This window comes from Numida meleagris, chromosome 2 (assembly GCF_002078875.1).
Source record: "Numida meleagris isolate 19003 breed g44 Domestic line chromosome 2, NumMel1.0, whole genome shotgun sequence".
Classification (NCBI taxonomy): domain Eukaryota; kingdom Metazoa; phylum Chordata; class Aves; order Galliformes; family Numididae; genus Numida; species Numida meleagris.
Window position 1 is genome coordinate 39,593,403 of NC_034410.1, and position 27,973 is coordinate 39,621,375.

Consider the following 27,973-nt stretch of genomic DNA (forward strand, 5'->3'; position numbering starts at 1 on the left):
TAAGCCTGATTTCCTGTGAAGACAGCACACTTTTCTAAAAAAATATATGCTTTTGGTAAAAAAATGGATGCATTTCCAAGTTTGCAATACTTTATTTTAATTGAGGCTTTCTCCCTTGATATAAGAAGACTTCTTTTTCATTTATGCTTTCTAGAATATTAACCACATTGCATGTTCACAAAGTTTTTTAATAACTAGTAAATAACACAATTGGCCACAACTTTAAATTTCCTCGCCTTGTTACAGGACACAGGGAAATAACAGTTAATAGAAACACATTCCATTCAGTGCGTGGTATGGGTTGAACAAGGAGATTTCCTTGTTTTATTTATATAGCTTGTGCCTGAACTATTTAGAGCAGAAGACCACTGACCTTCCTGAAATTTGTATCCTTTGTTTCAAGCTGAATGTTGAAGAGTTGGAAATCAAAAATGATTGATGGAAAAGTGTTAAGTAATTAACCTGCGACAGAAGGCAAAGAGAAGAACAATATATTTCAGGCTTATAAATCCACTTTTTCTTTTCATTAATTTTCATGCAAGTGTCATGATCAGCACTACATTTTCAGATGTTTCAAAAGAGAGGAATATGGCTTAGGCATCATGACATTGTCCTGTGTTTATTTTTAATCTTAGGATTTTTTTGCTATTGCACACATTCTTGGATGCGTATTCCAAGGAATGGAAATAGATGATTGCAGTTACAAGTCTGGCACAGAAGTGAAAAGGATTAGTGCCTCTGGACTGTAATTACTCCACAGAGATTCTTGCAGACAGTTAGGCCCACTGCAAATTAAGAAATTGCAACACTTGCTGTTAATTTGAAGCACTGCCTTTGTAACCAGTTCAGCCTTTGTAGCTGTGGAGTTTCTGTGGAAACATTTTAACTCCATCTGCATACGTCAGAGAGATTTCAGCCAAACGTTTCTTGCATGGCTCAGCGATGCTGCTGGCGCAGGCAGGACATTCAAAGCAAGCTCAGGCTGTGCTCTCGGTGAACAGTAAGCTGTTCTGGTTATGGCAGCTGACCTAACTGCCACCTTTTTCCCTGTAAGCAAATAATACATTCCCCCAGTTTTGGTCAGATTTGATTTGACTTCTTACCTCTTCAGTGTGCCTAGCATTGGGAATGATCGCTTCTCAACAAATAATCTCATTTGAGATTTGAGTCATTAACTCATAGTATCAGCAAATCCTCTATAATAATAATGAAAAAGATCATAAACTGAAGGGTTGCTGTCAAGCCGATGTTCCAAATTCCTGTGCCAAAGTGCATCATGAATGTCAGATATATTTTGGCATTTTTATTTCCTTGAGTTCTGTCACAGTATGGACATCTGTGTCTTGGTGGTTGTATTTTATGGCTTTAATCTTTCTCTGTTTTCATCTTCATGCTCTGTGTAGTCTTTCTCACGATCCGTCACAACAAGCAAAAAGTTCCAGTCCTGAGGCTAGGATAACAGTTAAGCAGATGCTGCTTCAGTTCACAATGACAATTCCTTCAAGGCTATTGGGGGATATTACTACTGGACAGACTGGCTACATCCCCTCTACCCCCACCCCATCTTGAGATTAAATTCATTGCCCCTGAAATCAGCCACTAAGTGAGAGGAATCTGCAAATGCCCTTCTACAGTTTCATGAATAGCCAATTTTGCACTTTCTAAGTGTTAACAATGCTAATGTGTATTTTAAATTGAGCCTTGGGAGCTTAGTGTAACACTTCTATGTCAGCAGTGATCCTTTTTTGTAAGGTGAATTGTGCAAGGTCCTACGGTTTTAAAGGTGGTGGTATAAATTTATTTGATGGCAAAATGGCCACTTTGTCATCTTCGTCATATTATTGGAAAAGAAAATCTGCCATGCAGTTAGGACTTTCTCCATGGCAAGTATTTGCACAGTACTTTTTTTTTTCTTTTTTTTTTAAGTGTAAAAGGAAAACAGAAAGGGAACATTTTGCAGATCCACGAGAGCCAATACAAAATGAAGTTTTGGGCTTTCTGTCAGTTCACGTGCTAAAGCCAGAACTGCATCAAAGAATCAGAAAGGACAACCTAGCTTAGAAATAAGTACTACAAGCTCCTCCTGGGAAGAACAGTTCTGCAAATGGACTGTGGCTTTTAGAAGAAGGCAGGCTGTTTTCACCAGTCCTGCTTGCTTGCCTGTACAGGCTGAGGTGCAGTTGTGCAGCTCTTGTTCCTTTTCACATCAATGGAGCAGATCAGAGAATTTTACTGATAACTCCTGTTAGGGCCCTCTGACTTTTTTTTTTTTTTTAATCTATACCATTAAGGAAAGCTAAAGGTTATTTAATTTCAGTTTAATAGCAGTGGATGGGCTTTCTCACCTGTGATGCTTATTTTTTCCATGCCTTGTCACTGATAACATTTAAGAGAATCTCTCAGCATTGCCTCCTGATGCAAGGAAGGATAGGAGACATTTATTGTGACTATTGTATTAAACATGAGGCAGAGCTACTGACTTTTTCTGTTGGGATAGTATATTAGACTGTCTCTCCTTTGGCCTCAGCACTTGTTACAGTTTTGCCACCATAGACAGTAATGCTTCATTGATCTGCCACATCACGTTTCATTTGAGAGGATGTAGTTTGTTAGAATTTTTGTCAGTTTTAATGCTGAGCAATGATCTATAATATTAAATGAAATTAATTTATTATAAATACTGTGTCTGCAGCTCTGGCTGTGTGTTATGACACATTCAAAAGATCTTCTCCTCTGATAGAATACCCATCTCCAAACTCTACTCATTTCACTTGCCATTTGGAGTATGTGTCTTGCAACATCTTCAAGCTGTAACTATACAGCCACTTAAAAATCATGGAAAAATCCCTCTAGACTTTATATTTCAGCTAGGTAAAATTTTGGGAAACTAATGTATGCAATTGAGATTAAACATGTAGAAATTGCACACTGAAACATCTTTGTAGATATTCCAGAGTATCCTTCTGTAGATTTATGAGCTCTTCTCTTAGTATGATTTTTAGTTTGATCCCCTCCGCAACAAATAGCTTACTGGTCTGCAATATCTCCTTTCCTTTTCTTATCTTGAATTTGCCTTTGGGACAAGACTTCACTGTTCTTTTGAGCTGGGTGTACAGCTTGAGACCTCCTTCCCCCCCGAATGTGCTCCCCAGGCTCAGCTGGGCAGTGCTGTTAGGCTCGTGAGGGACAAGGTAATGCATTGCCTGGGTGGGATCTGACAGCACTCCGAGAAATATGACAGTACCTCTGCCCTTGATCAGGCTTCCCATTTGAAAGTTTTCATTTTGGTAATTACATCCTTCCCAGATAGTAGACGTAGTCATTGATCATACTAATATCATTATAACTGATTCCCGTAAGTCACCTTTTAAAGACACTTTCTATGGTTTCTTTCCCCCTATGTCTTCTTCCTCTGCAGTCACAGGATAAGACTTTTTCTGTCTATCCTTCATCTGATTGATTAGAAATGCCACATGCTTCCTTTACGTATGGCCTGGTAATATACACATCACATTTCTTCCCTCGGGATCTTAATCACAAGTAATGGCCTTTAGCTTTTCTCATTAGCAAAATGGAAAAGCACCATACCCAATCCATTAGAAATGCAGCATTGTAATATGAGCTTATAGAAAAATGGCTGCGTGCCAGCGGACATGGAGTGAGTTTACCTTAAAGGATTTTCAGAAAAAAAATATAAAAAGAAGTCACCCTTTCTGTCTGGCAAGCAAATATTTTGAGCCATAACTTATCACAGCTGGCCGTCAGGCATTTTGCTGTTGCTCTTTAAGTGCTGTTTGGAGACCTTTGTCATATGAAGGGCACTTTATAAAGAGGAAATAGGGGTGTTCGTACATATATTAATGTCTTCCCCATTGTTGGTTCTCTGTGTGGATTATCTTTCTCGTATTATATCTCCTATCAGAATTTGAGGTGGGGAGGAAGTTGGAGAGATTTTGTTGTTGTGCTTTGTTTTTCATTTTTTTTCATATTCTGTGAAAACAACAATGAGAACAACCATAATGGCTTCCTTGTCTTTCAGGCATTTACCTGAGAGTACTGCTACACATTATTTAGCCCTACATGAAAGTATTCAAAGTCAGCCATCAAGAGTGAGGACAAGACTGATTAAGAGTTTTTTACCAACGAAATTGATTGTTTTTCACTTGGCCTGGATTTTATTAGCCCTAGAATGGAAAGAAAAAAAAAACTATTTAAATTCTTACCCTGGTGTTTGTGCTTATGTTATTCAGAACAGTAAGAGGTTGTTTAAGCACAGATTTGTACAAATTGGTAATTGTATATAATTTGAATGTGTTTGAGTTGACTCTGACTCCTTAGGAAAGCCACCACTGAAGGAATTGAAAAAACAGCCTTGGAATGCTGCTATTCTAGCAGCACTGAGACACATCTGTTTTATTGGCCCCTTCAAGCATTGTTAATGTGATTCCAGGGAAAATAAGTACTAAGCACACCCATAAAGCCATATTAAATTATGCATTGTGGTGAAAAGGTGCTTACTTTTTCTTAAAAACCAAAAAACCTCATGTTTCCTAGGACTTCAGTTGCTATACAGAGTGGGATTCAGAGCTGAAGCATTGAGTGATTGCTTCATTTGTGGCTCATCAGCTGTGCTGATCACATTTTCTCAACAAAATTAAGCATCTCAGTACCAGGTAAAGAAAACAGTACATGGAAATAATGTGAAATACAAGCAGCTCTTAAAAATGAGATATATTCTGAAGAGACCTCTTTAAGGCACCTTCAGCGGGGAATTAGTAGTTAGATGACAAATCAGGAAAGGTTAAGATAAAGTGAGATGACTCTGCCTTTTGAATAATCAGGCATTTTTTCCTTTCTTTCATTTTCCATTTTGTTCTTTTTAAAAAAATATTTTTTGTATCTTTCTCTCCCTTCCTTCCCTTCTTTGTCATTTGGATGAAACAATGACAAACTTGGAGAGGTTCTGTGTAAATTTTATCACAAAATAAGTTTAGAAGTTCAACACTGTAAGCAACTCATTCCATCGCGGACCAGCTCATGTCATGGCCATGTGATGTGGTTCAGCCCACTTAGCCAGCACTCTTAACAGGCAGTGTTTCTGCATTGATTATGCAGCCCCAGAGCTGACGCAGCTGATGTTTCAGGGGTCCTCTCACAGCTGGTAATTAGGAGACTTAAGGACAGCCTCTGTAATACACTAACTTTGTCACACTGTATCAGTAGGGTATTGACATTGATTTTAAGGGGACCCTTATCCCAGAATAATTTCAGAATTTTGTGGATAGCAGGAAAATGAAACCCTCACAAAATGCTGCAACCCCCTTTCGCAGCCCGGCCATCCAATGGAGCTAATGATCATGTAAATACATTTAAAGATTTTAACAGACAAATTCATAGGCTAACAAGAAATAGTGTTTTGTACTGCATTGCTTATAAACACAGTACTTTAGATGTGCTGAAGTTTCCGTCAGCCCTTAAGGGTTAATATTTTGTGTTTTTTCCCACCCTGAGCAAATATGATAATGGCTGATACTTTCGGCTAAGTTACAGACAGAAGAGGAGCTTGCTGAGTAACATTCATGATTTCCAGTTTTTGGGAAATTCATTTCACAAAATTTGGTTTCATTCTGATTCATGTTCTAAAAACTCAAAACAGAAAGATTCTCCCATGTACCAGAAATTCCAAGCAAAAATTAAATTTTGGAAACAATGACTCATGGTGTTTGCAACACAAAATATACTCCCCAGGATCCTGACAGCTGCCAGCTGGTACAAACATCCCTTTCGGTTACTGTCCTGCTCCAGGTCAGGTTTCAGGCAGCAGCTGCAGAGCGCTGCCAGGATTTCGTGTTCCAGAGCAGCCCCACCACATCTGATGCTTTGGGCTGGCTTCCAGATCACTTGATGAGTCTCCTTACAGGTCTGCTCACTTAGGAAGAGATGAGTCCTAGGAACCATGTGACTGACAAGTTGGAAAACACTAGAAATGTTGCTTTGGGCAGGTAACCTGGTGGGATTTCCTGGAAGAAGAGCAGGACACTAGCTCAAAGCCTGCACAGGGACTGCTGGTTCCCAAGTGTGCAGGAAGAGATAAAAAAAAACTTTCAGAGCTTTACCCAAGATCCAGATAGAATTGAGCTCTTGGGGCTTGCAGACTCCATGCTCAGCCATCCCAACGCCATGTTGAGCAGCCTGGAAGGCCCAAGTACATGTTTGGCAGGAGATTTGGCTAAACACACCTAATAGGAGCATGCTTTTGCTTGCAAGCTAAGGTGTGAGGGCCCAGCATTTCCCATAGAGGACAGGGAACGCATTTCACCCTGCCTAACCCTGATCTTCCATGTCCACCATAAAATACAGGAAGGCTGGCTTTTAACATATCCCTCGTGCCACTGTTAGCTTCCAGTGTGAGCCCCAAAAGGAAACACAGGCTATACCTGCGAGGTATTTTGTGTTCTTTGGATTGGCAAGTTCTCCATTTCTCAATACAGCTTGCAGACAGCTGTTTTCTATGAAGCTTTGAGATGCTTTCTTGTTTTTACAGCCAGCGATACCTTTCATTACAGCTTAACAAAATATTTTAGATACTAGAGATCTTTTAGAGACAAAGCAATACTGTATTTGTGCTACTTTTAAGAATAGCCAAGGTGTAGTTTGATGTTGTAATGCTATTATCTTACTACTGTACTTCTATCAGGCAGGAGGTGAATAAATTCCTCCTATTTCCAGGAAAATTAGGAATACTATATTTCTAATACTAATTAGAAATACTAATACAGGTACCTTTTTTGTGTGTTTTTACTATTTTTTTTCTGTGCCATGGACAATTGGTCCACTCTGAAGCCTAATCTGAAAGAGCAAATGGAAGGTGTTTGTGATTAATGAGCAACTGTAGTTTAATAAGTCTAAGCAGTTCTCATGTTGTTTTATTAACAGATTCATCCATACTATGTGGATGTTTGCAGACACCAGTCTCCTCTTTAACTCCTCAAATTCATGAAGATGTAATAGCCTCTGGAAGATACGTTTACCTCTAAAAAGCAATTATTTGTTCATATAAATGGATGTGTTATTAATAATAGCTTAACATGCTTGTGTGTTGAGAGTTTCACTGACACGGTTATTTATTTACTTGGGTTGAAAATACAGTATACAGATCAGGCTTCCTTGTTCTTGTTAGCAGCCATTCATCAAGGATTAATTGAAGGAATTGCATTCAGATGGAAATTCATAGGAATTTCCAACCAGTGGGGTGTATAGGGAATTTCTGTTTCAGAAGAAGCAGCTGTAATTCTGCTGCATCACACCTTTATCCTTCAGTATACAGAATCTGAAAAAAAAAAGAATATAAATGTGACAGGATCTCTATGATTACCAACCCTGGGTGCCCAAGACTGGTGCAGTATACTCGTTTGTTATGATATAGTCACTGTATCCTGTTTTTATATAGGGTGCTGCAGTCAAGACAGTCTAATAAATCATGCTCTAGCCCATGCTAAAAAACTTACCCCAGAGATCTCATAACGTACATGTAGAGAAGTAGATAAGAATTGAAAGAATTGAACAATCATGAACTGAAAGTACAGTATCAGAGTGAGTATTCTTGCTCTCTTGCAAATGTATCCATCAGACCCATGAGATAGTAAGAATCATGCAAAAAAGCAATTTTTGCATCTTGAGGCTATTCATACATGTAGTCACATATGGAGAGTCAATGTACAGTTCCCCTTAGATCCATTCTTACAGTGGAGACTTTGGCGCAACTAGGTACACAGACACCGACTACCAGGATCGCTGTCTGTCTGAGGTTAAGTTCCATAGCCATGTACAGACTGATAAACATAATGTGAACAACTTCCCATAAAGAAATGTTCCTAAAAGGAGTTTCACTTGCCTTTAGTGAAAGATATCAAATCGGGAACTTAATTTGCACATTCTGATGGTTTTACTTCCATTTTCTGCCTTTTCAGACACTACTGAGATATGTGAATGCAATCTGGGATTTTGACTAGGTTTCATTGTAATACCCGCCATCAGACTCTAAAATCTGCTTTGGGTGAATGTGCCGGTTTTTGGTTTATCTGCTTCTGTAGACATTCCTAGATTGCTGTTTGCATTACCTACAGTTTCTACAAACATAGTATTTTGTACGCTAGTACACAGCTGTATGCAGTGATCTGACTGTTCGAACATTTGTTTACTCTAAATAGTCTTTATCTGATTAATCCTGATCACTCTGCTTTAGTAGCAGGCCTGAATTCAGGAATAAAGAAAAGACCATTAACTGTGGGGGGTTTAGCTTATCTGCTCCTTTCTTCAATACCTTTGCATTACTCTGATTTCCAAAGGTAGGGATTTGTGAAGGATACTTAGAACTCCTGAAGAGAAAAGGAGATTAGTTTGTAAATATAGTTCTTGAAGTTATTATTCTCTCTACCTTCATTTAACTTGCTCCGAGAATTAGGTAACATCTCATTAGGAAGGTTGAAAGCAAAGTGATAGCCGGTGTTCCTAAATACATTTGTATTACTGAGCAGCAGGGAAGGAAGGTTAAATCTTGTAAAGATTTCTATTCTCTGCCTGAACAATGAGTGCAGTGGCCCAGTGATGGGATTCTGTTGAATGACAGTGCTATTCTTGATAGGACTTCGGTAATTGTGTGGTAAAATAGCATTAAATTTTAGACCAGACTGATAATTATTAGCAAAAATATTGTAATATATGCAAAATCTCCATTGCTTTTATTCTCATACTCTTTAATTGGGAAAAACTAAGATTAATAACAGCCATTGAATAATTACAGGATTGAGCTGGAAGATGAGAATGCTTCTGGGTAGCAAAAGATATTTGAAGTTTAAAGTAAAAACAGTGGCTGCTGGATATTGTATTTCATTGAGCCACTACTGGCACTGATGAAGTAGATGGTCTTTTTCCTGAGTTCCTGCATCTCCCTGCCGGACTGTAGGATAAGAGGACACAGCAGGACAATGTTCTTTTCTGCTGGAGAATAGGGTATTTTCAAATGAGAAGGTGGAACCAGGGACAAAAAAATACAGCTGTTTTATTCTATGTTTCACTAAAGTTGTAACCGCCTCCCAGGGGTCTATGAGAGATGCAGTTTTTCTTTGCGGGGAAAGAGATTTAAAAGTGAGAGGGCAGGTTTCCTTCATGAGGAAAAAAAAAAAAAAAGTGGTAAAAATAAATCCAGCCAACAGTCTCATTTTCTTCAGTTTTCCATCAATGCAAATGTTTTCACATAATTCTGTTAGTGATGCAGTGTCTAGACTTCTCAGATGGTTTAAAAAAAAATAAAAAATACACACACACAAACAAACCCTGGCAGTAATACTCAGAATCCTAAAAGCTAAGTCATTATCACTGTACTGTATCCCATGCAGTGATACGGAACCACAAATAGTCACCAAAGACCAGTTTCTGGAATCTCTGCTCATTTAAGACACGCGGATTAGCATTTACTCGCATAAGAAGCCCCATTTAATCTCCCTCCAGCAGGCTGCTGTGGTGCTGGTGCAAATGCTCACCAGCAGAGGCTGGTGCAGGGATTCTGCAGTTTGTCTCTAACCTTGGCTGAAAAGGCTCTGTGCCTTTTCAGGAGCATGTGGGTCGATGAAATCAGGCAAGCCATCTTTGATTCTTGCAACAGATAGTTACACATCTCTAGAAAAACAAACAGCAGAAAGCAGAATTTTCACCTGGGTTATGTAAAAGCCTCTTCTTCAGTGTTTATTATTTGCTCGTTGCTCCTTGTTCTTAGTAAGTGTATTAATCCTGAGTGAGCGTTGTTCTCAGTTTCAGAATCTACTACAATCTTACATGGCAATGTCTCATTTTGTGAATTCTGATTTTCTTTGTTCGAGGAAGTGCATTCAGTGTTGATCGGGTTATCCACTGTTGCCACTCTGCAAAATCTCACAATACTCATAGTGGCCAAGAGAGTTAACATATAATTAGTAGCCTTCTTGCAATCACAGCTGTGCTATTCCACAGGCAACTTACAGACAGAGTTCTACTTTAGGGTGGTTTCTTATGTTACTACTGAAAATGACCTTCAGAATTTAAACAGCGTGTGGCCAAATTCTTCTGGGGGTATAAATGAAGTCTTGCAGTAGTCACTCACTCTTTCAGGTACTGTCTGTCTCAGTTGAAGCTCAGCAATTAATAGCTAGTGTTAGAAGCATTTGCAATGTATCTCACTTGCTAGGTATTTACCAGACTGTTTGCTAACTTGGGCCCAAGAAAGGCTGTCTGTGGCAAATGAATAATGGACATTATCTGCACCTTACTCTTGATATAAAATCTCTTGGAAATTCTCTGCACGTCACTCAACTCCACCTTTGATGGGAGAAACGGTTGTCCTCCCACAACATGATGCCTTGCTCTGCCTGGTGCAGGCAGCTGCTTAATCCTGTTTTTTTCTTCTCTCTTGCCACCTTTATAAGTTCACTGTTTGCTGCAGGCTCAAAGAGCCTTGCTGGAACCAGGCAGGGATACCACACTGCTTGCAGATCTGTAAGAACTCATGTTGCCCTCTGAATTGATAATGATCCTTCCCATATTTTCCTTTTGTCCTTTCATCCCAGCACATTCGTTACTCTGTTCATTTAACTCTTTGTAGTTGTGCAGGGTAATAGCTAAAAGGAGAACAGGCGTATCACTGCTCTCTTATTTTCTACCTATGTATTTTTTCACACAAGCAATTTTAAGAAGGTAAAAACAAAAATCTCATTAGAACAAGGTGTGAGCAGAATTACTGATGCAGCATATGGGCTAAACTGGTGCCCGGGTAAGTGAGATCTGAGTGAAGCAGTGAGGTACTGCAAAGTGCACGTTATACTATAATACTGCACATCTTCATGCGGAGAACATGGGCTCTGTATTCTCTGTGAAGAGACTAATCATTTACAAACAAATTAAGAGTACCATCAGTAATGCTCCCTTTTTTTCTTTTTTTTTGTAGTAGAAATTATCAGCTTTTAAAGGATCAAAATGCCAAACAAGCTCCCCTGTGCTCTCCAGATCCATCATCTATGTCTGTAGAGTCACTATACATTTTACTGTCAGAAATGATCAGCTTCTACTTTTAGACCCACAAAGCCTGTACAGTTGAGGAAGAATGAACAATATTTTCTTCTGCCTTGTGCACACTTTGTTGAATGACTGATCACATTTTAGCTCAAGAATCTTTAATCCTGATGGAAAAGTATGACAAAGAAATAATGGGCTTGGATTTTTCATATTCTCTTATTTCAATGCTTTCAATACTAATACTTAGTGGAATTAACTGGGTACTGCTAAGCCGATCATGTGTGGCATGCTGTCTCCCTTTAACACATACGTATGGACAAAGAACTTTAATGACATTTATGAAGTTTAGAGGTTTATGAAGATAAATCTCAGTGACAGTCTTGTGACAGAGACATCGTCTTTTTTTGCTATGTGTCTATGTCCAGGTTACGTTAATTTCTTGAGGTAGGTGGGAAGCCGTATGAACTAAGGAATGTCCATAAAGCAGAATCTTCATCCTGGGTGGTACTGAGCAGGGTAGACATCAAATGTTTAGCTTTCCTTGTGAACCTCACCATTTTTCAGAGTTATTTTTCCACCTCCCAGCATGGGCAGCAGTCACTCCAATGCATCCAGAGCATGGTGTTTTACAAAATAGCTAGGTAAAGTGACAAGGGGGCCCAGGGAGAGACATGGACTGCAGGGGGCTCAGTCTCTGCTGGATGTGGAAGCAACTGAAAAGCAGTGTTCAGGAAAATTTGTGGTCCTGTTTTATGGTGACTTTTCAGCTAACCATTAACCATGAATATTCCCTTGGAGAAATTCATCTCTTGCATTAGCCAAAGCTATTAATGTATTAATTAGAGTCCACTGGTACTGTACCTCAGCACTAGGTAATCTTTAATGTATTTAACCTGTGAGATAAAGGATTAGGATTATGTTGCTCATAAACAGAATAAATGCATGTGAATTTAATTGAGCTAATGTGAGTTTAAAAAAAAAATGAATCTGTCTTCCTTTTCTATTATACTTTAAGTAAACAGAGCAGTTTCTCAGTGTTAGGCTTCCCTTGGTGAAAACAAATGCACCAGGGCAGGCACTCCTGAATTCATGTGATCTCATTTGGGATACCCTCTGTAAGTAAGCAGACTTTAAGTACTTAAGACCAATTATGTATCTCTGAGAATTAAGCCCCAGTTGTCCTTTGTAGTTCGGTGAAGTCTTTTACAAAAGCCTTGATGTATCCTTACGAGAGTATGGAGACAGAGAATCAGTTCCAAGCCCTGCTAACAAGTTTAACTGTTGACCCAGATACTCTTTTCTGAAACGAGGAGGGTGTCTTTAAACTCATAAAGGTAATTACATTGGGTATATTTTGAAATGACATTTGTGTGAAGGACACAATGTGTGTACCTGTAATACAGATCAGTCTGTTGCTGTGGTCAAGGGCCAGTTGTTGAGCAGCAGAACACCTCTGTTGGATTAAGCTTTGACTAACTTTTACTGGGATCAAATTATTTGCCAAAAAATTATTTCTTTTATGCCATCAGTGCAACTAATTTTGCCCACATAACTTGTTTTAATTGCAGAACTACAAAGGACTTAACCAAAAGGTTGAACCACCACCACAATGAACATTTATACAAGGAGAATATGTTGTAAACAGGGAGAACTCACATTCCTGCAGTTCCTCATAGAGCCTGGCACAACTGAGATGTTCCTTTCTCTTGCACTACCAAGAACAGTGCTTGCAGAGCCAGCAAAGACACCACGTAATTCCTGGACAGTTTAGTTGTTGTACTACAGAACTCAGTGTAAGAGGATTTTGTAAAAAGAGGAGAGATCTAAATTAAAAGGCAGATGAATAATTTGAGATCAGTGTATTAAAACTTGTTTATGTTTATGTGTATGGTAAGGGAATGGCAGATAACTGCACCTCTTGAGTCTTGCATTGATCTTCTGCTGGGTTCAGGGAAGAACTCTGAGGAAGTTTAAGATGAATAAGGCCAGTTTAGTCTTTGCATTAATACTTGTTATTAAAATATTTATAAATTCGAGTGAAGCTAGGCTAGGCAGGTATTTAAAACGTTTGTAGATCTTTGCAGAACTGTAAGAGTGCTTCAGGTTATTCTTAAATATTGACATATTTAGAACAATACTGTACAGCAGATATAATCCTAACATTACAAAGCAGAATGAAGCCGCTCTGAAACACCTCGCTATAGTTCCTTAAGGCAGGATAATAGCCCAGCTGCACTGAGTACAATAGGGATTGTTGGCCTAATGTCTTTGGTGGGTTAGCAGTCATAAAAAAAACTATTGAATTAAGTTCCTATTCTGAAAAAGAAGAAAAAGGAGCTGCAGAAAATCATAGCCTGATACAGACAAACGTGCACTGGGGAAATTCCTGTCCCTCTGCCTGAAGGGAAGGAAAATGCTATGACTTTGTATTCACAAATATTGTAATGATTTTCAACACAACAACATGCTACTTATATTGCAAGTGTACATTTTCTGTCACCTGTATTTCTCATTGCTTTTTCCAACAGAAACCAATTTCATTTAAATGCTTGTTTTTCTTTTTATTCAAATGAAGACTGAAGAATTTACCTCTTAGATTCCCAATTTTCCATTCTCCAGCACTGCTGCAGAGTCTGTACCCTGCTTTGTAATTTTATAATGCATGTTTGTGACAGGCATATCAAACCAGACAGTTAGTTTAGAATTGAGGTGAGTTCTTTAAATGTAAATTTTACTATAAACAGCAGAATAAAATCCTTCAAACACTTCCCAGCTCTGCCAGGAAGCAAAGCTATATTTAACTCATTTTGAAATTCATCAAATACATTCTGGGCTGATTCAGATCTCCAATGTGTCTTTGAAGATAACATGTAGTGGAAGTGTCATACAGTCCATTGTGTGATTGGGCATATTCTGAGATTCTTGTCAGTGAAGACATGCAGTTAGGACAGGATTGTAGCAAGAAAAGTATGTATGGATCTGATAACTTAATATTGATACTTTATTTGAAGATTTGAACAATCTGTTGCATTCAGTTCAAGAGCTTTTTAAGAACTGCTGTATGTAAAGAGTTTAGTGCCATATCAATGGCAAAATCCATATGCACTTACAAATTAAAAGAAAAAAAACAAACTCATAGTACTTGGGAGAGAAAGTATTTTAGAGAAACTAAATACCATGTGTTGCTGTAATAACAATTGGGAGCAGCTTCAAAATGCATATAAGAGATCTTTGGATATTAAGAATGATACATAAGAATCTAGTTAAGGCTACTGTGTACAAAAGGATGTGCTCCCAAACATGTCTTTCTCTTCCTTTATTTTTCCTGTCTTGGATCACAAACCACTGTAAACACAAATGCTTTTAATGATGGGGGTAAGTATAGACAGGAATAAATCTGTCAAATTTCATGCTTGGTATTTTGTAGGCATCATTAAGATAAGACAAATAAGATTCCAAAAGATTGTTTAGACTCTTTGTGTCTCTAAACATGATATATGTGTATATATGTAAGTTATCATGCCTCTTTACTGTTTTATTTATAAGAACAAATAAGTCTCTCAATTTGAAAAAGCACATGAAAAAGTAATACAATCTGAATATATAAGCAAGATATTGAATACAATATTGCCTGTACTAAAGTGTGACCTGACTTTGAAGTTCAAGATGACAATTTTTAATCTTAAGGTGATCTTACAATTCACTAAAATCCTTAAACAAAATAAATAAGACTATGCATTAACCAGCAAATTCTGTACAGAAAATAGAAATAGTGTCATGCTCCTAATAAGATTATTTTTGCAACTTAACTGTAGTTTTCTAATGTTAATTTGTCTTTGATTTGTTCTAGTACATGACTGCTGCTGCACCTATGCAAGGGACCTACATTCCCCAGTACACTCCTGTGCCTCCAACAGCTGTCCCTATTGAAGTAAGTTTACCTCCATCCATGAAAGTAAAGTGAAGGGGTAACAGAACTCTGACATCTATAATGCCTTATTGTAACTGCTGTTTGAGAGAGGCCTAAAATCACTTTATGGAATGGTACATCTTCCAGCTTTTTTAAAATTAAGACTTCACATTCTTTCTCTTTATTTTTGCTTTTAATTTACTTATTATTATTTGCAAGGGCTCTTGTTTTGGATTTGTTTTGCTGTACAGCAGGACATGGAATAAAACATCAGTGATTATGACTGTCTTTTTCCCCATGTACTTGGGAGGGAGATGGGAAGAGACAGGAAAACAATCCCAGCAGGCAGACCACAAATGCAAAAGAGATTCCAAGAAAAGAAGATTGCAAGAGGGTTTGATGTGGTCCTTAGCAAGTATAGGTAATTGCTGAAATATTTAGCCACCAGAAAAAGTGATTGAGCAATGGAAACCTTCCTCTTGTATATACAGACGTGGAGGATGCTGCACTGACTGAGTGCTTTTTCATCCTTGAGGAAGGATTCGCTCCCTCCCTCCTTGGGGCTGAGTCATGCTGATGACAATCTAATGAGTAAGTATTTACTCAACCCTGTAGACCACAAGCTGCGAGGAGAGTCAGTTTGGCCTCCACTTCTGTGCAGCGTTATAAGGGCCACCAAGCACAGTGAGAGGAGGGTGCCTTGTCATCCTCTTCAATGTGTGCTTCTCTTTGGTGCTACCCCCTTTTATTAATAACTTTTCCTTTGTGAAAAGGAAATCCGCATTTCCCTCCTTCTCTAGGGTAATATGAGGGGTTCCAGGGCCTCCATACTTCCTTCTTCGGCTGTATGGACTTTTTGAGTTGGTGCTGTTGCTGCTCTGTGCTTTGAGGTTGCTGTGTTAGCGATACTTTTAGCGTGGCTCCACCAGCAGTCAAATGGACTCATCTTGTTTTTTTCCCAGTTCTCTGCAATTCCTGAAATTTCTAAATGAGATCCCTCAGAAAAGGCTCCTACTTTTTTGTCACACTTTGCCAGTCATATTTTTAGTCTTTTTTTTTTTTTTTTTGCTTGAAGATAATACGCCCATAAGACTTGTTGGGTTGCAAACAGGGCATGAGTGCCTCTTTTTAGTAGCTATTCTTAGGTCTTAAATGGGGCGGATACAAAATCAAATGGAGATAGTGGGATGGAGACAAGAGTGGCTCATCCATCAGTACTGACCAGTGCTAATAAGAGATCAATTCCTCCTGAGCTCTTCTCACCATCACTCATTGTTATATTCACGCCCGATGAAGTAGCATGATATAGTAATCAAATATTATCTGAATAGATAGCCAGTCTTGATCTGATCTAGTGATGTTTATTATTGCTATTGTTTATCTGTATGTGGTCTCTGCCCCAGAGAGCTTACATTCTCAAGATGGACAATAGCAGAATCATAAAGACAAGGAAGTACACAGAAAAAAATAATACAGTCTCAACAGATATGAAGTATTTCTGAGAAATGGAAAAATGAAACTTATGCTTTTTCACAGATAATATGAAATAAACTACCTCTTGTTTACATAGGACTCAAATGAAAACAAATCAAGTGGTTTGTGCTCCCTCTTCTGGCTCTGTTGTATGTGATACAGTAATAAAGCATGTTCCCTGAAGAGATCTGCTAGAGCTATTTTTGTGTCCAACACATCAAATGTGAGAGTAAAGGCAAGAAAATATAGATTGCTTTGAAAGCATGCAGAATTGTTAAAATTAATATTATTCAGACTGTCCAAATAGGTTAAGAAATGGAACATAATGTTAAATCCATGCACATCAACTTTTGTGTATCTAATGACCTTTTTTTTTCAATTTTCAAATTTACAATTGAAACAAAACTTCATTGGGTCTTTGACTTAACTAGTAAAATCTTCAGTGTGAGGTAAATTTATCCTTGAAAGAAAACATGCATAAATGCACTGTGTACTGGTGTGCAGTGTTTTTCTAAGGCAGCTAGAATTCCGTTGGATGTGTAATAAATTGGAAGGTGGTGGACTTAGTTTCTGCCTTTCTCACATTGCAATTCAAGGAAAGTGAATGTGATTTCACTTTGAAGTTGGGCTAAGTACATGAATGTCAGAGAGCCATACATTCATTATAAGGAAGACGAGGTAAAATCCGCATTTCCCTGAAGTCTGCAGAATTTTTGTCTTTGGCTTTAAATGGACAGAGAAATGTTTTAAAGTGTGAAGGTGTTTCCCACTTCAGCTTGTGAGAGCAAAGTACTGGAGAGGTTGGTACATTAAGGAAGATTCTCAGTGCCGGATTATTTCTCTTTGTGAACTAACTGAGTTATTGTGTTAGCATATGGTTCTGCTGTCCCAAACTCTTTTAACCATACAATACGTCAAGAGAAATACAGAAATGGTGAGCTGGTACTGAGTTCCTTTATGTAATTAACTAAAAGTGAGTAAAAATAGTAAGTTTTTCATGTTCTTATTTAACTCCCTAGGGTGTTGTTGCTGATACTTCTCCACAGACAGTAGCATCTTCATCACAGGAAGCCAGTGGTCAACAGCAACAGATGACAGTGGAAACATCCAGTGAACATGCACCTGCATATTCTTACCAACAGTCTAAGTAAGTAAGCATATGCTTTGTAGCCTAAAGGTTTTCTCTCTTCAAAATAGTAGGCCAAATCTGCTCCCTATTTCGGCAATACAAATTCAGCATAGCTTCATTGAGTTCAAATGAATTCTCCATACATAGTAGTGTATAGTAGTGTGATGTAGCATCAGTAGACGGACTCATCTTAGCAAATTGTCTTTGAGTTCATGCCTGCCAGACCACACTCTTTAGCTGTTCTCTGCTCATTGCGGACTTGGAAGGATCTCAACAACTGTATTAACAATCATCATGCTGGGCTAAACCAGTATCTGGCATCAGAGGTCATAAAGAGGGCTTAGATTTTGCAGTGGTGAAATTGTTAGTATGGTACACATGTAAAAGTTCATTTCTGAAAATGTGGTTAGTAAAGCAGCATAAATTGCCCCAAGGTGGGATTTTTGAGAATGCAAAACCAGTGCCATGCAGACACCAAGTGGGCAGAAGCTGGAAACACAAGGGAAACGAATATGATGTCGAAAAGACTGCTTGGTCTTTCTCCTGTCCTCTGCTCGCTTTATTTGCTTCCCATAGAACTCCTTGGAAAATTTCGGGTCTAGGCAGTGATGGATGTACCTTGAACATTTTCAACTTCAGAGTAATCCTAAAGCATCTTTCCTTTTTCCATAATAGAATTGGTCCTCAAAAAGACAAGGTTGCTTAGTTAAGAACTTAGTCACACACAGATTTTAGGAATTTGGATAGACTGTAGGTATTCTGATGTGCTTCAAATGCAATCATGTATTAGTACGTGTACATTAAACATCACTGTAAAAGGAGGAATTAATTTTTATCTTGTTGAAGAAAGTAGACAAAAAAACCAAGAAAATCGTGTGATATGTCAGTTAATGCATCATGACATAGTATTTATAGTGCTACGAGTGCTAAGAGGCATATGCTATGATAGAGAAACAATTAGAATTATACCAATCTGTCAGTTGCTTTACTTCATTTATGACCTCTGGAAATGGAAGATACATCTATTTGTCTAATACATGAATGAGAAATGTGTCAGCCCTTTTTGACTGCCATAAAACATAAGCTGTCACTATTTCATATGTCACTGCCATATTTGTTTATATGTACATATCACAAAAGCAGTTGATCACAAGCTTTATGTTGGTGCATCGAGTGCTATATTTTGGAGACACGGTCTATGTATGTGTACCTCCTCTGACATAAGCTTCTCCAGTACAGATACAGATTACAGGTACAATAAATGATGGCAAAATACTAACAGAATGTAGTGGTCAATGGGATAAATGAATGTGACAGTGATATCCTGTTCACTGGCTTTGATGACCATGTTCTGAAGGGATTTTGATTTGACCATTCACATTTTCGAGTTCCCTTTCACTTAAGTCTCCTAAGGTAAATGTGATCAGCTGCTGCTGGCATTTTTCCTGCACAGAGGAAAGCTACATTGCAGTTCTTTATTGAAATGAGTGCTGTAATCATGCTCAAGAGGTGAATTCTCACTTCCCCTGAGAATGAGATCCCTCATCTTTCCTTGTCAGCTACTGCCTTGTTGCAGTGATGGATATAGTTCTAATGGCACTGGCATTTATATTCAGAGGAATTTCTTTCTTTTTAATCGCACAGGCAGATCCACTACAGATTTTTTATTATGATTATTTTAGTTTTTTTTTTTTTTTTTTCTGAAATGTGCCCTCTATTTTTGTCTGCCAGTTGTAGGCAGAAATGCAAAATGGGGGAAGCTGTAGAAAGAAACAAAGCAATACAAAATCTCTGTCTTAAAAAAAAAAAAATCCTGGGTATGTATTTCAGTAATCTTTAATATAAAACAAAATTATTTTTTGGCAACTAAAAATATTGTTAATTTTCTCTTTGAAGGGTGTATTTATTAATAGCAAGCACCATGCCTAGTATACAACAGCTGCTTGCAAAACAATGGAGAAGAAGTAATTAAAATGACCAGATAATGGTTTTGACATAGATATGCAAAGAAAAAGGCAGACACTAAAAAATGGTTTCACAGGAGCTGATCAGTCAGGAGAAAAGTTCTAACAGTATATTTCATTATTTTTATTTTCTTTGCAACAATCATAAAATTGCAGGCAACAAAGGAGGGAAAATACAGGATCCTGTACTATCTGCATGCAAAAATGAACCAAAGATAAAATTTAAGATCCATTCTTTTCAACAGCATATGCATTGTTTCATTTAATATTCTGGATGCTCAATTAGAGCATCCCAGGGATGTTCAGAAACGATAACTTCATGTCAAAAACCTGACTTCTAGAAGTGGAGCAATATAGGAGAAGCAGCCCTCTGGTTCTGAGCAGAGAACTCAACTCTATGAGGAAATCACCTTAATTATTTTAGACCCACAGTGCCTCTTTTCCTCATAAATCTTTAATTTTCCACATAAAAGAGTGTGAAATCTATGAAGTGGCTTTAAATGGAGATCCTTCCCCCTGGAAATTGTACTCTCTTACTCCTAAACAAAACTGTCTGCTGCACAAAGTACTCTGATTTTAAATGTGGGAAGAATGCAGTTATATGGAGCCTTTTGTGGGCAAGCTTCATGCCAGGTTATGTTAGAGAATGTGCTGTGACCCTCTGATGCAGTCAGCCTTTCAGGCATATGGTGTCCACCCTACTCAGAGGGGCAGTAAAATCTTACGAGCTGAGCAAAGTTAGACATAGAGAACTGCTTCAGAAACCCAAAGAAAATATTTAATTCATATTTTCCATGTAAATCTGTTGTTACCTTCAAAATGCTAATTTTAAGGCTTTGTGCAATGAAAATGTTCTTTGACAAATTTAATGTTTAAAAACAATGTTCATTTTATGTTTACCATCCTGGAGAAATAGTTGTTCTGTGGCAAATGTTAGGTCATCAGCATTCTTCACAATTTAACTCCTAATAATAATAATAATGTAATTATTTTAAAATTAAGCAAGGCAAATGCTTTAATGCTTGCAAAGGGAAAGGTGCTAGCTTGTCTTGTGTTGAATTGAAAAAGGATTATTTCTATGCAAGTTTTGGGAACTGTAGGAGATCCAGTAGCTAGCTCTTACTGATAGCTTACTGATACATTTAACAACATTTATAAGTAGGATCTGCATCTCCCCAAGGATCTCATATTGTCTTTCCAAAATAAGTTTTAGATGTTAGTGTTAGTGTAGAAAATAAGCGTTAGATGTATCATTAAATGTTGCAAAACCTCAAAAACACAAAATGAGTGTTATCTTCTTAACAAAAAAATTTTGAATGTTTAACTTGCTCTCTGTGCTAAATTTAGAGACATGACACTATAAATTCAAAAAATATATATTTTTCTAATTAATATTATCTATGTTTCTTAGTTAGCCATAACTAGCTCATTTAGCAAACTGTTCCATAGTCTAAGTGTTCTTGCCATCAGAAAATGTGTTTCTGTTAGTAAATTGAATGTATCCTTTTATTGTAATTTTATCCTTCACTTTATCATTAGTATCCAAAACAAATAGTGCCACTTAATATTATGAAAATATCCATTCTCTTATTGTATTACTCTTGAAATATTTACACAGTACTAAGCTGCGCATTCATCTCATTTCAGTGAAGTTAAACTGCCCATTAAGCATAGCATCAACAAAAGTAAAGTCATCTGCTTAGAATGTGTTAACGTCCCCAAAGCAGGAGTTCCCTACTTCTGCCTGACTATTTTCAGCTTAGTGGTGGTATCATATTTAAACAGCTGCAAAGTTAGTTTAGCTTGGATAACTTTTAAAGAGAATCGGGTGGAAAAAAAGGAGAGGAGCCTATTTCAAAGTTGTTTTGACTTAATGACCACTTTAATTCAATTGTTTTTACAGACAATAAACAGGACTGAAGAATGTCGGTCTGAAATCATTGCCTTGAATGGAGAAACTTCACTGAACAAGAAGTTGGCTTCCAGTTTGCACAGGCGTCAAATGAATGCTTTTTTTTTCTACCTTTCCCAACGAAAACAAAACAGTGTTTTTATGTGCTGTGCAAATGGTTCCGTCATGTAGTCTGACAATTTTATTTTTGCTTTTTTTTTTTGCCTTTTTTTTTTTTTTTTTTTTTTTTTTTTTTTTTTTTTTTTTTGTTAACTAAAGGAAAAACCCGGAGGAAAAACGCTGGGTTGACATTTCATCTGGACGAACATCTGAATTCAGAATTTACCTGGAGGTGTAGCTAGATTTTTTTTTTTAACAGAAAAACTGGTGATGTCAAGAGGGAGCAAGTTGAGATGAAAACCAATTGTCTTCCTCAAAAATTAAGCTACTCTTTTTCTCTCATTTTATTTTTCTTCTTGTTTTAAATCTAGAGTGGTTTTTGTTTTTTGGTTCTTTTGTTTTGTTTTTGTTTGTTTGTTTGTTTTTTAAAGAAATGTTTAGGTAAGGTTTATCTTGAATCTTAATTGCCTTAATTTTAAGGACGTCAAAGGCTCTCAAGGCAAGCTGTCAACGTCTTGTTAGAAAACCCGAGAATGAATTGAAACTGCTCACACCGGTGCTGGTGCAGAAGAAGTTTAATAGACTGAGTTTTTGGGGTGAACAAAAAATAAACTGTACAGTTTAAAAGAAAATGATTTTCTTCTTTTGAAGAAAAGTTGATGATAAAGGAACTGTGGCAACTGAAAGGATTGGAAAAATGCTGGGACTTTTATGAACTTTGTCTTAAGTGTTGACAGAAAAAAAAATCTAGAAGGCTAAAGCATTTTACAGTAAAGTTATTGAATTGAGAAAAAAACTTGCTGCATTATAGAGAATGCAGGGTTTTTTTCTTGCAGAATGCAGATTTTTTTATTTACAAAGCGTGATCGCTAGCGAAAGCATTAGTGCTTTTTATCTGCAGTCTTTTTTATGAGCTTTAAGAAGTTTTTAGTCTGCTTTGCTTGTCACATTGCAAAAACCTAGCTTAAGAGCATTAAAAAAACTTAAGTAGATAGGAGCTTATGGTCAAAAAAGTGCAAAAAAAGCAATAGATAGAAGAAATTGTTGACAATTTCTGTAGTCTTTCCTAGTTGTGAACAAATGCAGCCTATGGATGGCCTATTTTATACCAAAGATGAAGTGACACCCTAACGCAGTCCAGAAGATAGAGGTTTTTTTTTTCTTTTTTTATCTTTATTTGACCTACATGGCCGGACCAGTTCTTACTTTCTTGTTTGTTTAAACTATCTTCCACTGGTGTTTTACATACTGCATATGTTTTTAGTGGAAATTTAAGAATAGTTGGTATTCTAAGTTTGTTGATGGTGTGCTTTGGAGAACATCACAAAGCAGGTGGAGTGAGTTACCAACTAATCTGTCCAGGTGGGCTTTAATTTTGATGAGTTTTTCTGTTAAATTGCCTGATCTTTGGTATTTCTACTGAAACAACAGTCTTCCTTCTGAATTCCAACATACCACAGATTCATTTCTTCACCTCAGTCTTTGTCATCGTCCAGCATGCATAGCCACCTTAATTCTGTGTTCATTTTTCAGTGATGCATTTGAATTGCCAGTTAGATGCAACAGAAAGCAAACTTGATCTTTGTTCTCATTTTAGCTCTCCCGTGCAAGCAGAAATGTTGAAAATGACTTATGCTAGTGTTGTCATCCAGGCAGGAAGTTAATTATTCTTCTCTGCTATGATTTCCGTTGTCTTAATATGTTGGCTGACAATCACTAATTAGTATGATTAGGCAGAAAAGACACTAACTAAATTGAATCCACTGAAACCTGTTTTAAAAATGACAGTTATTTTCCATAGAGAAACCTCGATTATGGCCCTTGATTTTTCCAAGCAATCAAAAGAAGTGAAATGCAAGTCAAAAGAGGATTTTTTCCTTAAGGAGGCAGAAGAGAAGCAGCATTTAAATATATACATACATACACATATATCTATAAGTAGAAATTAAACCAAACATTGTTAAACTTCTCTCCATCCAGAAGAGAGTGGAAGCTTCATCACATTTATTGTGGTGCATTAGAGACAGGGTATCCATTAAAAAAAGAATAAATTAAAACCTATATATTGGATCAATCTGATTCAACCACACAATTCTAAAAAGAGGTCTGTTTCCCTAACCTGACTTTTAGGGGAAAAAGTACACAGTTATTTTTTTAAATTGATAAAACGAGATCGTATTTTTTAATGTAGTATGGGGGGGAGGGGGTTTCCCAAGTAAATGGCTGCTAGATATGCAACTTATAAAAGAGAGGAATGGGAGTTCATGTGGTTCTTCACCATAGGAAGAAGGCCTGATTTTCAGAAGTGGTAAAACCTATGCTTTCTCCAGAGTAGCTGTTGATATTCCTGACTTCTGAAAACCAGATGATGCCAAAGTAAAAGAATAATACCCACAACCTGTTTTTAATTCAGAAAAAAAAAGACCAACATACATATAAAGAAACTCAACCATCTCTTTCTGTTCCACATGCTGTCTCATTACTTGTTGCTTTTTGAGAGTGGCACTTGAATTTTGGCCTTGGATAAAGGTTCCCTCTTTATTTGGAGGGCTTATGGGGGAGAAATCAATCTAGCCTTATTTTCTTCCTTTCTACACGTACTCTCTTTCTGTCTCTGAATTCTTTGTACAAATAGAGATAACCCCAGGCACAATTCAGTTCAATATGAAATAAACATATTTGTTTCTGTGTTAGTTCTAATGTGACATACAAAAAGTCTCATTTACTATCAACAATGAGGCTACAAGGTAGCTACCATGTGGCTGATGAATATGCTGAGGTACCTTCTTATTTCTATTCAGAACTCTGCTGCTTTATTTATACATTCAGAAACATTTTTGTTATTTTTTTCAGCAAACAAATTTAAGCAATCTCAGTGTTTTTTATTAAGCCAGGCAGGCAACACGATATAACAATGCCTGTCACTTTAAAGTGTTTCAAGTGCATTCTGTGTTAGAATTGTTCCTTTTTTTTCCATGCTGCAATGTTTATTAGTGTTTGAAATCAAAAGAAATAAAGCAAAGAAATAGAGAAAGAAGAGGAAAGAAAATGGATTCCCTAAATGCAATTGATCATCTTACTCTTCCCCCCAAAATAGTGAACTGGTACTTGAAAGACTATGAATTATAAAAAAAATGTGAGATTTGAGTATAAACAGTCATAAATATTAAGGTAAGAAAAAAACTTATTTGGAACGTACAAATTGTATGGAAATTGCTAACTTATTTGTAAAAGTTACGAGTTGAGATAAAAGAGAGCAGTTGAAAAGCAATATGCTGCATGGTTGTTGTCATAGCACTAGAACACTTGGTGGCTTCTGAACTCTAAAACTGGTTTTCTTTATGTTCAGGCTAATAAGATTTATTGGAAAGTTCACTGTAGTTATCTCTTTCAGTTGCTGGTTGTTTGTTTGTTTTTTTTTTTTGTTGTTGTTGTTGGTTTTTTTTTTTTTTTTGAAGATCAGAATTTGTAAAGTCAATATCTATGTCTTGCCAATTTAGCTTTAAATATCATGAGGGTTCCTGAAAGGTTGCAGAAACAACTCTAGAAGTCTAAGGCAATGGTGCCTGTCCCAGTGGTCTAGAAGCAACACCAAATCCATAAGCTGAACTGCGTATGTACTTTCCATCACACCTGAATTCTTGTAAATAGTCAAATCTGAATGTTCAGGTTTGGTATTTTTGTTTTTACTTTAAAAGATAAATACAGGAGGGGTGTCAGAGAAATTTGAATTATGGCTAGAAAATCTGAATACCTGGGCTCGTCGCTTAAGATTGAGAAAAAAATTGATACAGTGGAACTAAGAGAGTACTATATTTGCAGGTGCAGTGTAGATCAGGGCACTGAAAATTCTTGCTGTTCCCAGTGAGATTGCTGAGGGACACTTCTTCCTATCTGGCTCTACTGCTGGTTTTGTAAGCACTTTTCACCCGTGACAGTCAGGCCTCAAATTGTGAATGTCCTCCTATTGCCTTCCAGTGAAACAGACTCTTGAAATGTCCTTAGCTTGTGCTTACTTGTATAGTTCTGTTTACCAAGAGACTGCCTTGGTTGTGTTGGTCAAGAAATCCACCGTAATGCAGAACGAGGCATATCTGAGAGCAATTGCATCACACTGTATTATCTTCTGCTATGGATGCATGCCCAACTGTGGAAGATAAAGGCTGGTTATTAGAGAAATTGAGGGCTTAAACTTTCAATGGGCAATGGGCTGAAGCACTCAAATGGATTTTTACACAAGTAAAAATCAAACAAAGGGTATTATTTATGTATGTATGTGTAGCAAAACTCAGCAAATTTGAGGAAGCCTGCATTGTAATAAAGTTTATTTTTAATATGTCATAGTATTTGGATCTATATTATGTTGTTTATGGTACTGAAGGATGATACTGATGCAAAGTGTTTAACAAATTGCCATGCTTCATGATTTCAAGCCTGATGGTGCTCCTCATGCCACTTCATTTTAAAGCTGAGGTTGACATGAGTAAAACAGGTTTAGGCAGATTCGCTGAACTCCACCTCCAGTAAGAGTCATGCTAAAGAGTGATAATGTGCTTAAAGTCATGAATCAATCCATTTTTCGTGGTGAGACCAAATGTGGTAGTTGAAGATAGTAATGTTTGATGCACACATGGTCAACATTTCCTTTCAACACTTTATTTAACATGAAATTGGTCCCAAAACAAAAGAAGTGCCCTAGGGTAAGGGATTTTACAGATCTTTCTAGGTAGCCCATGTGAGCTGAGGAAACAGTCACGGTGTGATGGAAGTGCAAAACAGAAGATAACAAAAACACTGGCATTTGATGGATTGGTCTTTTCTGTTAGATGACAATTGGCTCTAATGATGATGATTCTTTTCATTTCTAATATTCATATACACAGTCATGCACGCATGCTTTCTCAGAAGGAGGGCTGAGTGACTGGCAGACTTCGACTCTCCCTCACTGGAGCAGATCTCTAGAATCTTAGCACGCAGCAAAGATGCGGTGGAAGGAGAGTAGTTTCCCCTCAAAAAAGAGCACCAACTTTTTCTATATTGCTCCTGTCACCCAAATAGACCAGAACTCTGTATGTATCCCAGAAATTTATTCACCTTTGTGCCTCAAAGCAGGCAGAAGAGACCTTTTCTTCTCCCCTTTTTTAATGTTCTTTGTTAAAATTAACAGTAAATTGAGAAACAAGTTGTTTAAAAAAAGTGGAAAGAAAGAAAAGAAAAAGTGTTGCTTTAGCTTTCCATGATGACAAAAATGCTTGTCTTTGTTTCAGTTGTTCAAGATTTCATTCTCCAACAGTGACAGTTGCATTCTTTCACATGTGATAAAGTAAAAAAAAAATCAGCCTTTGACAGGTTCACAAACCCATGTTTCCTTGTAGGGCCAGACCCTGCAAGATGTAAGCACCTTCCAAGATCTGGAACTGTTATCCTTAGAGAGTATCTGCCCAATGTTAATTTCTGCCTTTAAGTCTCTCTCTCTTGGATAATAATTTTACGAATTTGGTGGAATTTGCAGGCAGTTATATTTTTAAAAGCCCAAAAATGCAGTCTAGAGAAGGGAACGTGGTGTTTATTCAACTAAAGTATTATGAAATATGTTGTATTCCAGAGTGGAGGAAAATTCTATCTTTTGGAGGCAAAACATTTTTTATGTAAAAGCCAGGAAGCATACAGAATTCATATAGGAACATTTAATTGTTTCCTTTTTAAAGGAGAATGAGCAGGTTCTGTCTATAAGGAAAATCAAAGCAGCTTTGAAAGCAGATGAACTTCCTATCAAGAAATGTGCATCACACAAATGGGACAGAGGTTCTTTAAAGCCCTTACAGACCTCACTGTAGCCAAAATGTAGAATACAGAACCTCCGTGATACATTAAATTATGAATCTTATTTATATGGGCATCTGTGTGCTGATGTCTCAGAATGTCTTTGAAAGATCTGTACTGCTATGATTTTTTTTGATGTTTTCCATTTGTACCACAATCCTAATAGCTGCCATTTTCCCACTCCTGGGGCTTTCTGTAGATCAGTGGATGTTAGGTTTAAACTTCTGTTTTCTTTGATGAAGCTTTCAATAAAAAAATAAAGAAAGAAAAGAGCTGGGTGACTGTGTTCTTGTGGAACCATTGTACAGAGGTTTCCCGAGGCCAAGGCACATATGCTGAGCACAGAGGGAGCAGCAAGGGCTTTGCAGCAACATCTGCCTGCTCTGCATCTTCACCAAGAGCAAGGAAAGCATCAGAGAGATGGGACGGCTCTGCCCTGACAGCAGCATCACCACCCGCATGTTAGAAGGTGAAATATGGGAAACACTCTTGCACCAAGAGTGTTTAACACTAGTGGGTACTTGCTGTCTGGGCCCTCGGCTGTGCTCACCTGCCAGAGGAACTCTTTCTGAGGCTTACTTTGAAGAGTGACTTCAGGGCAAATGTTGCCACATGGA

At 37.4% G+C, this 27,973-nt stretch overlaps 1 protein-coding gene across 9 annotated transcripts in view; it reads left to right on the top strand.

Annotated features, from left to right (window-relative positions):
* RBMS3 (RNA binding motif single stranded interacting protein 3) overlaps positions 1-27,613 on the top strand; it is a 609,095-nt gene extending 581,482 nt beyond the window's left edge. For 7 of the 9 annotated variants that reach the window (XM_021386133.1, XM_021386132.1, XM_021386134.1 and 4 more), the window contains 3 exons: positions 14,897-14,977; positions 17,449-17,576; positions 21,426-27,613. In XM_021386133.1, coding sequence (XP_021241808.1) covers positions 14,897-14,977; positions 17,449-17,576; positions 21,426-21,432 — 216 coding nt within the window. In that variant the 3' untranslated portion in view covers positions 21,433-27,613. Of the gene's footprint in view, positions 1-14,896; positions 14,978-17,448; positions 17,581-21,425 lie in introns of those variants that run through there. The other 2 variants (XM_021386135.1, XM_021386141.1) reach the window with 1 other exon arrangement.